General features: G+C 35.7%; 2 protein-coding genes across 4 annotated transcripts in view; one reads left to right on the top strand and one right to left on the bottom strand.

Annotated features, from left to right (window-relative positions):
• The window catches only part of LOC141405362 (uncharacterized), a 242,970-nt gene that overhangs the window by 208,299 nt on the left and 18,834 nt on the right, over positions 1 to 15,837 (bottom strand). The window lies entirely within an intron of this gene.
• LOC141405361 (uncharacterized) overlaps positions 1 to 15,837 on the top strand; it is a 35,525-nt gene that overhangs the window by 7,162 nt on the left and 12,526 nt on the right. Inside the window, exons 2-5 of one of the 3 annotated variants that reach the window (XM_073989607.1) lie at positions 11,965 to 11,997; positions 13,288 to 13,707; positions 14,744 to 14,826; positions 14,914 to 15,502. In XM_073989607.1, coding sequence (XP_073845708.1) covers positions 13,482 to 13,707; positions 14,744 to 14,826; positions 14,914 to 15,502 — 898 coding nt within the window. In that variant the 5' untranslated portion in view covers positions 11,965 to 11,997; positions 13,288 to 13,481. The remainder of the gene's footprint in view (positions 1 to 11,964; positions 11,998 to 13,287; positions 13,708 to 14,743; positions 14,827 to 14,913; positions 15,503 to 15,837) is intronic. The other 2 variants (XM_073989609.1, XM_073989608.1) reach the window with 2 other exon arrangements.

The raw sequence follows: 15,837 nt of genomic DNA, 5'->3' as shown, positions 1-15,837 counted from the left end.
TAGAAAAGCGTTGGACTAAGTGTATTGAAGTTTCAGGAGATTATATTAAAAAATAAAAATATGTTTGAAAAACTAACTATTCTCTTTCATTGATAGGCTAAGAAGTTTCCGAACCGCCCTCGTATACCCTTGTTAGCATAAATGCTGTGGGCAAAGAAAATAATACGATGTACAACGTTTGGACCAAATCGGTTTCTCTTTTCGAGGGTTATCTTACGTACTACCCCGTTTAGTTGGTATCGGCAGGCTTTTTTTGGAGATGAGAAAAGCTCATCTGCACTATTCCCAATTTTTTTGCTGGAGATACCCGAAAGACTGAACCAATATAGTCCACATTCCAAACTGATACATGACCAGATGATAATAATACGATGTGCAAAGTTTGGACCAATCGTGCCATTTTAGTTGGTGCCGTCAAGGTTTCTTTCATGCCCCCGGATCAAATTTTAAAGTCGTAAAGGGGGCCGCAAGAAGACCTGCTGAAAAAATTTTCAAAACTATCCGAGAAGAGCTCCTAAACTTCACTTTTCCGAATTTTTTGTGGGTGGTACCCGAAGGAGTGGACCGATATAGCCTATATTCGAACTTAAACTAAGTTTGAGAGATAGTGATCCGAGATAGTGATCCGGATCGTTCAATTGCACGAGATTGCCCAACTCTAGTGATTTGTGCTAGGGTTCCATAGATAAACATGTCTATGTAAGAACAATGTAACACAAGGTAACTTATTTTGATATTTTATAGATTTTGATGCTTTAGATGGAGTTTTTCTTATGTGGTTTCTTCAAAAGATAAGTTCTACTAGTTTAGTAGAGTTGGGCAATCTCGTGCAATTGAACGATCCGGATCACTATCTCGTTCAATGGACACCGGTAATTTCTTTGACAAAACTGCGTATACTTAATTTCACACGTTGGTTTTTTGATGTTACTCATTCGTCTTTGAACGAAGACAGTGAACCGGATCGTTCAATTGAACGAGATTACCCAACTCTACGAATTACACAGATGCTTCGATGATATGGGCGACGACGGGACTGCACCTTTATATTAAAGAACCAACTGTCGTATCATAACACGATGATCCTACGGGCGTACAAAAGTGTATGAGCTGGTTTAGTGGCCACTAACTAAGATGACTAGTGCATAAGATAACTTTGCACATCGTAATAGTTCTTCAAAACATACATCAAATTCTAGGATGGACTATATCGTTCCAGGTTTGAAGTTGTTTTTCACGTTTTCCAACTGAATTTAACCATATTTTGGAGTAGCTTCAATTAGCCAAATTTTTTAATCGATTTTCGAATTCTCTATAGGTAACAATATCAAAATCAAAATTGGGTGCCACCGTAGTGCAATGGTATGCACACCCGCCTTGCACGCAGAAGGTCGTGGGTTCGATTCCCCGGCCAGGCAACATCAACATTTTCAACGGTGGCAAAATACCCCTCAGTAATGTTGGCGACATTTCCTGAGTATTTCAGCCATGTAAAACTTCTCTATAAAGTGGTGTCATAAGACATGCCGTTCGGACTCGGCGATAACGAGTAGGTCCCATATCATTGAGCTAATATGAATCGGGGTGCACTCATTGATATAAGAGAAGTCTACCTTGTCCCGTCTGGGATGTTTGTGGAACAATTATTAACCATATCAAAATGACTCCAAAATATCAAAAAACTAATTTTTATAAATGTGTCCTTGTTTTTCTTAAGGAAGTCAAAATTTGACAAACCGCTCATTAATGTTCAAAATGTTTGCGATTATGTGCAGTTTAAGGTCCGCTCTCCGATAGTATTGTAATTTTTACTTACTTACTTAGCTGGCCCATTACAGAACTTTTGTTCTATAGGCCAAACTAAGAAGAGATCTCCATTCCTCTCTATTTGTTGCTTTGCACTCTGGAATACCGCGCCTTTTCATCTCATCATCCACTTGTTTGCGCCATCTATTCCTTGGCCTGACAATTCTGCGTGCACCGCCATGTGGCATGTATTCATACGCCTTTTTAGCGGGTTCATCATGGCTCATTCTTATGATATGGCCTAGCCAACGCAATCGCTGCATCTCGATACGTTTACCTATATTGATGTCGTTGTATAGCAGATACAGCTCGTGGTTCATGCAACGTCGATATTCACCGTCAACACAGATTGGTCCGTAGATCTTTCGAAGAATTTTTCTCTCAAACACACCAAGCACTGTCATGTCTGCGTGCTCAAGTACCCAGGATTCGGAGCCATACATCAGCACGCGTAGTATCAGTGTTTTGTAGAGCGTTATTTTGGTTTGACGAGATGTGGCTTTGTTTTTAAACTGCTTACTTAAACCAAAGTAGCTTCTGTTGGCCAATACAATTCTTCTTTTCACAACTGATGTCGTTTGTTGTGTTTACGGAGGTGCCGAGGTAGACGAAGTCTTTTACTACCTCAATATTATAGGAACCAACATCCACAGTCGGTCCGAGCTCAATGAATGCATTGCGCGTCGACACCATCACCGTTTACCGCCGTCTTCTCACCGTTTACCGCCAGACCCACTTTAGCAGATTCTCCTTCGACCTTTATAAAGGTATCAGTTACTTCTTTTACTGATTGGCCCATGATGTCTATATCATCAGCATAAGCAAGTAACTTGTGACTATTGGTGTAGATTGTGCCACTTCTTTTGACGTTTGCCTCTCGTATAATCTTTTCTAGCAGGATGTTGAAGAGGTCACACGAAAGGCTGTCTCCTTGTCTGAAACCTCTTTTGGTACCAAACTCTTCAGAGAGGTTCTTTCCTATTTTAACTGAGGACCTCGTGTCAGTTAAAGTCATTTTACAAAGCCGGATGAGCTTTGCGGGAATACCAAATTTAGACATGGCTTGTAATTTTTACCACAGGGAGTTATTGTGGTCTCTATGAAATCGTTATAATATCATTCTTTAAGAAAGTTGACATGCACAGATTTCCACAGATTGGTGCAATTTTCAACCGAGAAAATGAAACCATTTCTATTGAAAATCTTCCAAAACTTTTTTCTACCCATCTTTGCTATAACTGCTACTAAACTGACCAACACTGTTGATATTGATATCCCCCCAACCTCGCCCACTCTCTCTACCACATGTGATTAGTGTTTTCTTTGTAAGGAAAACCATCATCAACAACAAAAACAACAACATTGATATTTTTGTAATTTGACTTTTTCATTCATTTTCTTTCCTTTCATTCAGTCAGTCACTCGACTCTGGGCTCAGAGTGAGTCATGGCTGTTTGATTTGCGTCTTTCTTTGTATGTTTCTGTTTGACTAGATATGTACGTATGTATGTGTGCCTCTTATAGAAAAAATTAGGTGTGTGTCTGGTTGTCTGTTAGACGGTCTCGCATTATCGTCGTCGTCGTCGTTGTCAACGTTGATGTCATATTTTTCTCCAAGCTTTGTTTACTTGTTTGTATTTTTCCGTATTATTATGAAAATAATACAAACAGAAGAAAGAAAAAAAAAGAAAAACTGTTTGCCTTGCTTGCCCTGCTGCAACTTTTGAAAGGAAAGTTCATGTTGTGAAATTGAAGATGAGGAATAATATGTTGGTGATTCCATGTTGGTGTTATGGGAAGCTGTAAAACTGTAACATGTTAACCAATACATGTCACACAACACCACACACACCTCCATGAATACCTCAATATATAAGTTTATTCATATCATTTTTCTGCATTCGATTGTCGGTCTATTTTCATTCACCGATTGATGATAATAAAGATGACTGTGAGGATGATGATTCTGACAATGTCGATTTTGGTTTTTGTGGCCCAGAGTAGGTAGGTTGGTTGCCTTTGGTGTGTGTGTTCATTGATCCGATTCAATAGATACGTATGATGAATTGAGTTGTACAACTTGATGTACCAACTGTAGTCGGTCTATTGACATGGTCGGTGGTTAGGGGAATACATGTAAACCCGCTTGTATGTATGCATGTACATACAGATGTACATTTGTGTGGGTAAATTACATTGTTGTTAAGAATTTATTTGCACATCAAATTGTCGATGATGATGAATAAATTTATTAGGTTTCGATGCTAGAATTTTCCCTTCAAAGGAAACCAGAAAACAACAAGTAATGCAAAGAACGATGCCTTAAATTTGAACTGATATTGATTGTATACTGAAAGGAGGGATGGTATTTGCAATCAATTAGTTTTTATCTGGGATTTAAAATGTTGTTAAAAACTTTTTATGTTATCTTTATGAACATAATATATGATTCATTTGTCCTTGGCATAGAAGACAGTTTATTATATGTATGAGCGAGTATTAAAAACTAAATGATAATAAAGGAAATGTAAAGATGGCGGCATATCGACCTCGATTCCCAACTTTATGTTGATTGAAAATATTCTGTGGTGCAATGGTTAGCACGTCCGCCTTGCACTCAGAAGGTCTGCGGTTCGAATCCCAGGCCAAGCAACATCAAATTTTCAACGGTGGCAAAATTCCCCCTCAGTAATGCTAGCAACATTTCCTGAGTATTTAAGCCGTGAAAAACTTCTCTACAAGTGGTGTCGTAAGACACGCCGTTCGGACTCGGCAATAAAAAGTAGGTCCCATATCATTGAGCCAATATGAATCGGCGTGCACTCATTGATATGAGAGAAGTCCCCCTTGTCCCTTCAGGGATGTTGTGGGAACATATGTATGTATGTATGAATTTAATAAACAGAGCTTTCCGTTCGAAAATAGTAGCACAGGATAATTTGGCATTATTTGTCTGGAAATTCATATTAAAGAGTTGAAAATTACACTTTGATACAAAACATGAAAAAAACATAATGCAGAGGTTTTGTTGCACCAAGTCGCTTTAGTTGGAGTCCATGGAAGACGAAAATAACATTGGTTTAGAATGGTATATGTAGAAAATAACGGGGTTCATTGATTTTCAACTTTAAACGGGCATAACTCCTTTTTTTCGTAACGTTCGAACACCAATGCGTATGATTATTATTACTTCAAATAATTACAATAAGATACATACGCATGGGTGTTAGAACATTAAAAAACAAAATATTAATAAATAAAACAAAAAAAAAATTACAAAAATTAAGCTACAGTGTTTTATTTATAAATGCACTGAATAATTTTGTATTTTCAATATATTTTTATATGTATGTATGTCTCTATTTTCAAAATTAAAGAGAGAGAGACATGTCAAAACAAAATTTGTGTATACAGACTTTCAATTATTTGTTTCATTTTTGTTTCTGATTTTTTACGCGATTTTGAACTAGAGTTTGGGAATCCCCAACTTTTTTCATTCCCGGGACTATGGTAATTCGAATTCGTGGGGCATAGACGTGACAGAGATTATTCCTGACTAACTAGCGGAGGTTATATAAAATATCTTTTTCCAACTAGCAAAGCTTCCTTGATATCAAAGAGTGCTGTCCGATTATATTTTTAAAGTCAACTATATTGTATGTTCTTCTTAAGATTCGAAATGCGTGTTGATCATATAACAAATCCGTTTATAACGAATTTTTACACTGTTGACCTTTTGTGTACTCGGCTTCACAATGGCAACACGTTGGCACCAATGATATAGAGTCGTACTTACATGAACATACATACCATTGTTATTACTGGTTTCCAATCCTAATATGCTCTATTTGCCACTTACACATTATACAGTGTTTTATATTGCAAACAATAATTCGAATGGATCACAGCTTTTATATCTTAGCCAATTAATATCCTTCAAGAATGCCACAAATAAAAATTTAGACTAGAACAACCATGATAAACTAAAAATTAAGTATTAGGTGAGGCTATACAGACTTCGAATTTAAAAAAAAAAAAAAAAACACCAATTATCGAGAAGACCAATACATACATACCCAGCAAAATTTGAAGGAAGGGGTTCTATGCGATGACGTGATTTCATGGCATATTTTGCATTGGTTCAAAGCAAGTCGTGAAAGATCCGATCTTTTCATTAGCATTTAAACCCATGCAAAGGAAGTCGTGAAAGATCCGATTTTTTCATCAGCATTTGAATCATTTGTACAGATCACTAGAAACAAACAAGTCGATTTGTACATTCCTACATGTAGCGGCATCAAAACAAAAGAGTATACGTTTCCAAAACTTTTTTTATAAAATTGCAAAATTACAAATTAAATGTAGGTTCACGAACTAGAAATTCTTAAAGGAGTCCATGTCGAAATCTGAACTGGTGATGAGAAGAGAAGAGCTTTTGTAAGATGAAACAAAATCAGTGGCTGAGAGTGGACGAAGTAAACTCTGTTGCATTGCAGCGGCGGTGATAAAATTGAAATTTTGGGTGAAAACTTTATGCTGATAAATTAGTTCTAGTTATTTCATGAATTAGTTTGAATTAATAAAGAGTTTGGTTTGTCATGAAAATCATATTTCAATACAGAATTTTCCATTTTCCAAACAAGACATGAAAATGTCATGTCAAAGGGTAGGTGAAAATGACATGTCAAAGCATCGGTCAAAATGACATGCTTAGGATCCGACAATGAATGTCATCTTAAGATCCGAAAATGAATGTCATCTTATGGTGGTCACGCTCATATAAAATTCATGAGTGAAAATGCTAAAAAGATGACATGCCAGATCACTTGCATCCATGATTCAATAGCATCCTTGGCATCGAAGATTTTGCTGGGTATTTTATGCGAATTATGGCGATTTTTCCAATGGGCCCGCAATCTATGTTAATAAAAGAGTAAAGTGATTGACTGACTGATTGATTCATCAACGCCCAGACGAAACGGCTGAAGCTAGAATCCTGAAATTTCGGGTGTAGATCACTTTTGGTCCGAAGGGGCTGGGCTTTTGGAAATTCGAACTGGAAGGGTACGAAAAGTACTAAACGGTACTAAATATGGCACCGTTTGTATTTGGCGAAACGGTAGAGCTAGAACTTTAAAATTTGGAATGAAGGTCACTGATGGAGTGTAGGAAATGTGTGCTAAAGGATTTCTAGAAATTCGAACTATAAGTGTACGAAAAGTACAAAAGTGTACTAAATTTGATACCAATTCGTATTTTGTGAACGGATAAAGGTTTAAAGGTTGAAATTTGGTGTGAGAATCAAGGTTAAAAGGTGCGGTTGACATAAGGAGGTGGAATCCTGAAATTTGAATTAAGTATACATTTGGAGTGTAGAATGGAAGTAGTTTTGGAAATTCGTACTTAGAGAACGACAAGTACTAAATGGTACTAAATTTTGTACAATTTGGATTTAGGCTGAGCGGAAAGAGTTGGAATCCACAAATTTTGAATTAAGGCTGCAGTTGGAGTGTAAAATGGAAGTAGTTTCGAAAATTCTTACTCATGGGTACGAAAAGTACTAAATTGTACTAAATTTGGTACAATTACGATTTGGGCGAACGGATGGAGCTGGAATCCCGAAATTTTGAATTTAGGCTACTGTTGGATAGAGTTGGGCAATCTCGTTCAATTGAACGATCCGGATCACTGTCCTCGTTCAAAGACGAATAAGTAACATCATAAAAACCAACGTGTGAAATTAAGTATACGCAGTTTTGTCAAAGAAATTACCGGTGTCCATTGAACGAGATAGTGCTCCGGATCGTCCAATTGAACGAGATTGCCCAACTTTACTGTTGGAGAGTAGAACGAAAGTAGTTTTGAAAATTCGTACTTATGGTACGAAAAGTACTAAATGGTACTAAATTTGGTACAATTATGATTTGGGCGAATAGATAGAGCTGGAATGCTGAAATTTTGAACTAAGTCCAACAGTAGCCTTAGTTCAAAATTTCAGGATTCCAGCTCTATCTATTCGCCCAAATCATAACATTTAGTAGCATGGAAGTAGTTTTGAAAATTCGTACTTATGGGTACGAAAAGTACTAAATGGTACTAAATTTGGTACAATTACGATTTGGTGAACAGATAGAGTTGGAATCTCGAAATTTGGAATTGAGACTACTGGTGGAGTGTAGGATTGAGGAAGTTTTGGAAATTCGTACTTATGTGTACGAACGGTACTAAGTGGTAGTAAATTTAGTAGAATTTGTATTTGGGTGAACGGATAGAGATTGATTCCTCAAATTTGGGCTGGGGGTCACTGATGAAGAGTAAAAAAGATGTACCAAAGTACTAAATGGTACAAAATCTGGTTAGATGGATATTTGAGTGAACGAATCCTGAATTCGTAATTGAGATTACTGTTGAAGTATAGGATTGAGGTAGTCTTGGAAATGCGTACTTATGTATACGAACAGTGTTAAATGGTACTAAATATTGTACAAATCGGATTTGGGTGAACGGATAGAGCTGGAATCCTGAAATTGGGAATTGGCATTACTGTTGGAGTGTAGAACTAAGGAGTTTTGGAAATTCGTACTTAGAGTACAAAGAGTACTAAATGGTACTAAATTTTGTACCCTGGGGATTTGGGTGAACGGATAAAACTGGAATCCGGAAATGTGGAATTGAGATTATTGTTGAAGAGTAGGATTGAGGTAGTTTTGGAAATTCGTACTTACGGTTACGAAAAGTACTAAATGGTATTAATTTTTTTACAATTTGGATTTGAGTGAACGAATAGACCTGAAATCCTTAAATTTGGAATTGAGATTATTGTTGGAGTGTAGGATTAAGGTAGTTTTGCAAATTCGTACTTATTGGTATTGAATTTGGTACAGTGGGTATGGCTGGAATCCTGGAATTTGGTATGACTACGGTGGGAGTGTAGGACTGAGAAGTGGAGGTAGTTTTTGAAATTCGTACTTATGGGCACGAAATATACCAAATGATACAATTTGGATTAGAGTGCACGGATTGCGCTGGAATCCTGTTTTTTGGAATTAAAGTTACTGTTGAAGTGAAGGATTGAGGTAGTTTTGGAAAATCCAAGAGTACTTAATGGCACTCAATTTGTTGTTGGGTGTAGAGACAGTGCTGGAATCCGTATTCTTTGGATTTAGGGTGAGTATTAGTGTACAAAGTTGGTCTCGCTGTTAATATGTAAGGATGAGCTACAGCTGATCCTTTTGACAATCGAACTAAAGAGGTACGAACAGTACTAAAATAACAATAAATATTGATTAAAATTGGTATTAGTGCAATAAAATTTTGAGTGTTCGCCATTTTCATATTTTATATTGTTTATTTGTTTTGTATATCCTTTCCGCATACGAAGTAGCGGGCACTTTGCTAGTTACGAATAATCGGGGCACGAATTATCGCTATTCTACTATATTTCCAATATTAAATAAATATAAGGCAAATAATATATGACTTATACATGAAAATACAAATACCCGTATTCCCGGGAATTTCAAAAAAATTTCCCGAGAAATCCCGTTCAAAAAATTTCGGGAATTGCCGGGAATTCCCGACCAGAAACTCTATTTTGAACTAATGGACAAGAAATGTGTGTGGAATTAAGAAGGAAACACAACCATCTTCCTTCTGCATCTGTATAAAATGTTTAGTTCATTAATTTTCATACATATGTACATCTTTTTCCTTTTTATACCCTCAGCCTTTAGGCTAAAGAGGGTATTTACACTTTGATACGGCCAAAAATGTGCCTCATCGAAATAATGGTTTTAGACCCCAAGTATGTTTGTACGATATCCGTTTCAGACAATTTTGAGTCGATCTAGCTGTGTCCGTCAGTCTGTCTTTCTGTCTGGCTGGCTGGGCCGCACGATAACTCTCGAACGGATCAATCGAATCGGTTCAAATGTTGGGTATCGAAATATTTTGTCCAGATTTGATTTAAGTTCGAAGATGGGCCACATCGGTCCACTCCTTCAGGTACCTTCCCTACAAAAGTTCAAAAATGTTCGGTAAAATTGTCCGCACGATAACTCTTGAAGGGAGTAACCGAATTAGTCCATACTTTGCACATCGTGACATTTCTACCAGACATAGATGAGGACCCTATTGGTTCACTCTTTCGGGTACTTCCCACACAAAATTTTGCTTAAGTGCAGTTTAAGGCCTGCTCTCGATTCACTACCCCCATTACGACAATATAATTTTTTCAGGAGCAAGTCCATATTTCCTCAGAAATCAGCACGAAAACTGCAAACAACCCATATAATACCATGTGTCGGAGTTGGAGTGCACGATAACTCTCGAACGGATCAACATATTTGGTTAAAATGTTGGGTCTTTCAATATTTTGTCCAAACTTAGTTTAAATTCGATGATAGACCATATCGGTCCACTCCTTCCGGTACCTCCCCCACAAAGGTTCAAAATTTTTCGCCAAGATTGTGGGCATGATAACTCTAGGAGGGAATAACCGAATTGAGCCAAACTTTGCTATTGGTAATATTACTTTCAGGAATAGATCGAGTTCTAATATGCACTATATCGGTCCACTCTTTTGAGTACCTCCCACACAAAATTTGGAAAAAGTATAGTTTAACAACTCCTCTCTGATCTTATTAATTTGTGACGCAGCAGGTTGCACTTGCGGCCCCTGTTACGACGTTGTAATTTTTTTCGTGGGAAAGTCCATACTTCCTGAGATAATGACCCAAAAAGGTCCAGAAAATCCTACCGGCACCACCTAAACTTGCTAATGTGTAAAATAACCCTTTAAGAGAGAAATCGATTTAGCACAAACTTTGTAAATTGAAAAGTAAAATTATAATCTATTTAAGTTCAGAAAATTAAGTACAACATATTTAATTATATAGACTGTAAGGAAAATATCCATAGACTAATAAAGAATTGTATTAGGTCCGAATATGTACTATATCGGATCACTCCTATGGGTACACCCTACCCAAAGTTTGGAAAAAATGCACTCGTCTTGGATCATTCTGAATTTTGTTGCAACTTGTAGTTTTTTGCGGCCAACAGAAGTATTGAGTTAACTTTTTTTCTTCGGGTACGTGGCTGAGGGTATATCTCTGTCGGCTCAGCTGACTGATACTTTCTTACTTGTTTCTAAACATTTTTGTGTTTTCAACAAATTTTTCAATTTTGAATTTAGACATGTCATAATTATTTTTTTCGATAAATTCTCTCATTTGTTAGGGATGGGACATACATATTCGTCGTTCAGTAGTGCGATTCTCTTGCTCATTTTTTGAGATACCGACAAAAATCGGTAACATTAAAACGCAAAATTATGAATGAAATGTTCAGATAAAAGATGACAACACTGTTGCTATCGGTAGAACTTTGAGACTACTTTCTATTGGTCGCTAACTTACCGAATAATATCGTTAACTACCGAAATTAAAAGCATTTTAATTGTAACGATTTTTGTCGATAAGCAAAAAATGCGTTAGAGAATCCCACTACAGAAAGTATGTCTAATCGAACAAAGCAGAAAAATCGTCGTTCGTTCATAGAATTTTGTGTGGGAAAATAAGTAATTTATTCGTAGTTATGGTTCGAACAACGAATAGAGAACGAACGACGTACCGTGGAAACGGGCTATTAGTGAATGAATAGAATTAAGATAAGGTTTCAGGATCACTTCCGCATAGTACTGAGATTTGTAGGTAATTTTGAAAATATATGGTATACAGTTGGTGCCACACCAAGTTGGAGGAAAAGAGGGTGATTTGGAAATACGTAGTGTAAGCACAGACTAAAGAATATATAAACGGAGGAATGCTCTCAATGATTATACATATGCGGAATTGAAATAAATACAATTATATAAACATTTTATTTGGACAAAATGCGATAGGTGTTAGGTTTTGACGGAAACTACATCCTCAGATAAAAATATTACTCTAAAGTTGTAATATTCTATATGTTTTTCCTGTGGACGCATCCAGTGCACACATCTTTCACATGCTATGCTTTTTCCAAAGGGGTTCCCATTTGTGTGCTGTGATCTTATTCAAGCGCCTTGATCAGTTTTTTTATTGTTTAAAATGTAGCAAACAAACATTATTTACCATTTTATTTTTTCTTAATGCTAGTATTTTTCTCTTGCAGATTAATAAAAATTAAATATATTTCCAACACTTGGTAAGAGATTTATCTTAAATAATAAATATTTACATATCCTTCTTATTATTTTTGGGCCAACAAATTACAAAATCATGAAATATTTAAAGAGCTTCCATGCATGACCATAGAATGCATTTACCAGAGACTAGCATCCCACTTTATCAAACAACTAACCAACCACAAACCACCACAATGAAGTAGCCAGCCAATTATAAGCAGAACAATGAGCCACTGAGTATCATAATGACTTAAATGAACCACACGGTAAATAAGTGTGGCAAATTAAAATAAAATATGAAACGAAAAGTTTTTAATAAAATAAATTTAACCATGGATATTTTAAATATTATATAAGGGCATACTAAATATAGACATTTATACATATGGCTCATTCACTTAAAGAGTGTCACAACTCAAAAACAATCGATTTTGCAGATAACTCATTTTAAGTTGACTATAGCATTTAACTCAAATTAAAAAATTATTACATAAAAACGAAATAACTCCATTATAAAACGGACACTCAAAACTCTTTTAACGTTTGTTAAACTTTATGTAGATAAGCTGTGGTTCATTGAATTCTTAAGATAACAATATGAATTGGTGACACAATAAGAAGAAGAAGAATGTATAGAAGTGTAATGTGTACTTTTTAGTTATGACACTATTTTCAATAAATTTTCCCTGTGATTAAGGCACCTATGGACGTCAACGCTTTAAATGATTACATTTCTGTATGTATCATCACAAATTTCAGTGTGTTTGCATTGAATTGGCACTGCTTTGTTATGGTGTACTGCTAGTGTGCGATAATAAACATACATGAATTATGACATACAAACATACACATGCATACATTCAAACATGCACACATACACAATAATATAAACATATTTGTGGTGTCACTTTGTTTTGTGATAGATGTGAAGTTGAAAATAATTTAAATTCAAAATAAATAACACACCCCCACGACACCAATCCCCCGCATCATTGTTACTTAAATAAGTCTTTCTCTCTCTATATATACATATTTTGTATGTATACAAATACCAACTACACTAACCGAACAATAATCTATTTTGTATTTCATTCAAATTCTACAATCATTCAAATTAATTTTTTGTTGTGTTTCATCATTTGGAGATTCCAAAAGCATCTCCACATAATAATGAAAACCAGAATGAAACTGCCTAATTTAAACGTTATTTTTGTAAACTTTACTTTACTCTATTACTTTTTTCACCAAATTATCCTTTGTCTTTCTTTCTTCTCTTTGTCGTTGTAACTCTGTGTAATTACTTTTTGTAGTTATAAATAAATAAAAAACAAAGAAACAATAAAGAAAAACATCTTTAGTGTTTAATGTATAAAGACAAACCATAAAAGACCCCCTCAACAACCCTTAAAAACTCCCCAAATTAAGGCATCTAAACATATCTACACAATTGGACAACAAATAAAAACGAACCCTAAATTAACCAAGACCAACAAAGACAACAAAGATGGCTCCATTTAAACTTAAATTTCGCATGGGAAGCTCACGTAGTACTTCACAGGAACATGAACCCGATCCGCAGGTAAACGAGGCCCTTCTAAATCACCAGACCAATGGGGCAATTGGTGCCAGTAGTTCGACCATAGATTCCGTGGACTGTAATAGTTTGGTATCGCTGAATACCAGCGAACGTAAACTATTATTGCCAAACAAAGGCAACAATTTGAGAATGGGTAAGACATGAATTGAATTTCGTATAAAAAAACAAAAACAAACAACTAACTAACTTATTTTGATGTTTTGAGCCATTTTAATGTGTGTAGCCATTAACAACAATTACCACATTTCAAGAAAAAGATTCACTCTTCAGCGGCATGAATGCTTCTAACATTGCACAAATCTCATTCGTACTTCAGCCAGTCACAGTCATCATCATCATTAGTATTGTGAAATTACACATGTTTTGGTCAAATGGAGAACAGAAAGTGTGGGCTTATTTAAAACAGAGTGATACATTTTGATTTGTAATAATTTGTCCTACATAACATCTAATAAAAATGTGTTTCTTAATGTTTTTAAAAATGTAGTTGGGATTTTTTAATATTGTACTGTACAGTATTCCAGTACAGTACAGTGTACAGTATTCCATCCCAACATCTTCCCACATTTTTATATAACTTTGGAAGTAGTTGCTTTAAAATTGTACTTTATTTTATGTTAACTCTAATACTTGCTGTATATGTACGTATATATGTATTTCGCATCCAAAAGTGAACTCAAAACGCATTTAGCCACCGCTCCACTACCAAAACCATGTGTAATTGCGTTGTCTAACAAAAAGATTTACTATCGTTCGTTGGCCTTACTTTGTGTTGACAGAGACGAAGTAAACGAAAGAAACACTAAATAACAAAATATCAATCAACTAAACAAAGAACTACTTTCTTCTTTCGCTTTTTCTGTAAAATAAAGAATAAAAAACAATCAGTCTCTTTTCTTATTTTTTCCCTATTTTCATTTCATTGCAAATATGAAATACAGCTAACGTGGCACTAACCCATCACTTATACAACCACCAACCCACCCACCCACACAACACCAAACTCTAAGTTCGTCGTATATTACACCTATATCAACACAAAACACACTCATTTATGTATAATAATTATTTCTTTAAAAAATATATCAAACATTTGATGGTTATTTCCTTAAGCTGAAGACTGAAGAAAATGATTTAATCTTCATTTCATATCAATGGAACATTTTCAGGCTTTATAAATCAGCATCAAACGATTCAAGGAGAAAATATACCCACCACACCACCACCAACATATGAACATGTTCTAGAAGAGGTAATTATAGGCTACTCGTCATCAATTATTATAAGAGATTAAATTAGATATATTACTCTCTTTCTCCCCTTTCCACTGCACATTCAGCAACGACAATTGGCCATTGCTGGCATCAACATCACCATCAACAACGGCGACGACGAAGACGCCGATGATGATGAAGAACTTCATTTAAACGAATTGGAACAATTGAGTCTCAACGAATTACCCTGTACCGATCCCAATTGTCAGGAGAATTACACCAACAACAATAACGCTCATCACAACAATATTACACCACACAACAACAACAACGAAGTAACAGCATCAACAGTATCATCCTCGGCTATCGCATCCGTAATCAATTCCAATACTATCGACACATTGGGCAACAACGAGCATTTACGTCATAACGACACATCTTCTGGCGGCGATCCTGATAACAATCTTGAAGACGATCGCAAAGAGTCAATTGATTCGCAGGAACTATTATTGGGTGACAATATGACTGACTCATCTTCCGAACAGGATCGTGAACAAATGGTGGGTGACAACAGTTGTTCCGGCAACTGTCAACAGTATTCAGATGGTTCGGCTTCCTGTTCAGGGGGTGGTGGTGGCAACACTGGCGGCGAACATAATCAGAATAATGATTTTTATGATCCCTTGATGAATCATGGAATCTACTGTAATGATGGTAAGTTGAAATACATATAAAAATATATGTTGATTTTATGTTCTTCAAGGGATCTAGAGATTCTAATGTAATAATGTTAGAGTTCGAATCAAAATCGCTCCAAATGTTCTTTAAAGGCCAAACCTATAACTCTGCGTGTGAGTTCAAAAATACAAAAACAAAATACATATATTTCAAATTGAAATGCATGTATTTTGTTTTTGTATTTTTTAACTCACACTCAACACGCAGAATTATAGGTTTGGCCCTAATGCTTTAGATTTTGAATCCGAAACTTAGGAGGGAAATATTCTGTATTTTGAGAGTTGTAAGCAATTTGGTGCAATTCGGGATTT

Source organism: Musca autumnalis, unplaced genomic scaffold, assembly GCF_047663935.1.
Source record: "Musca autumnalis isolate F117 unplaced genomic scaffold, ASM4766393v1 scaffold_5, whole genome shotgun sequence".
Classification (NCBI taxonomy): Eukaryota; Metazoa; Arthropoda; class Insecta; order Diptera; family Muscidae; genus Musca; species Musca autumnalis.
Note: the sequence above shows the minus strand (reverse complement) of the source record. Positions and strands in the feature narration are given on the sequence as shown.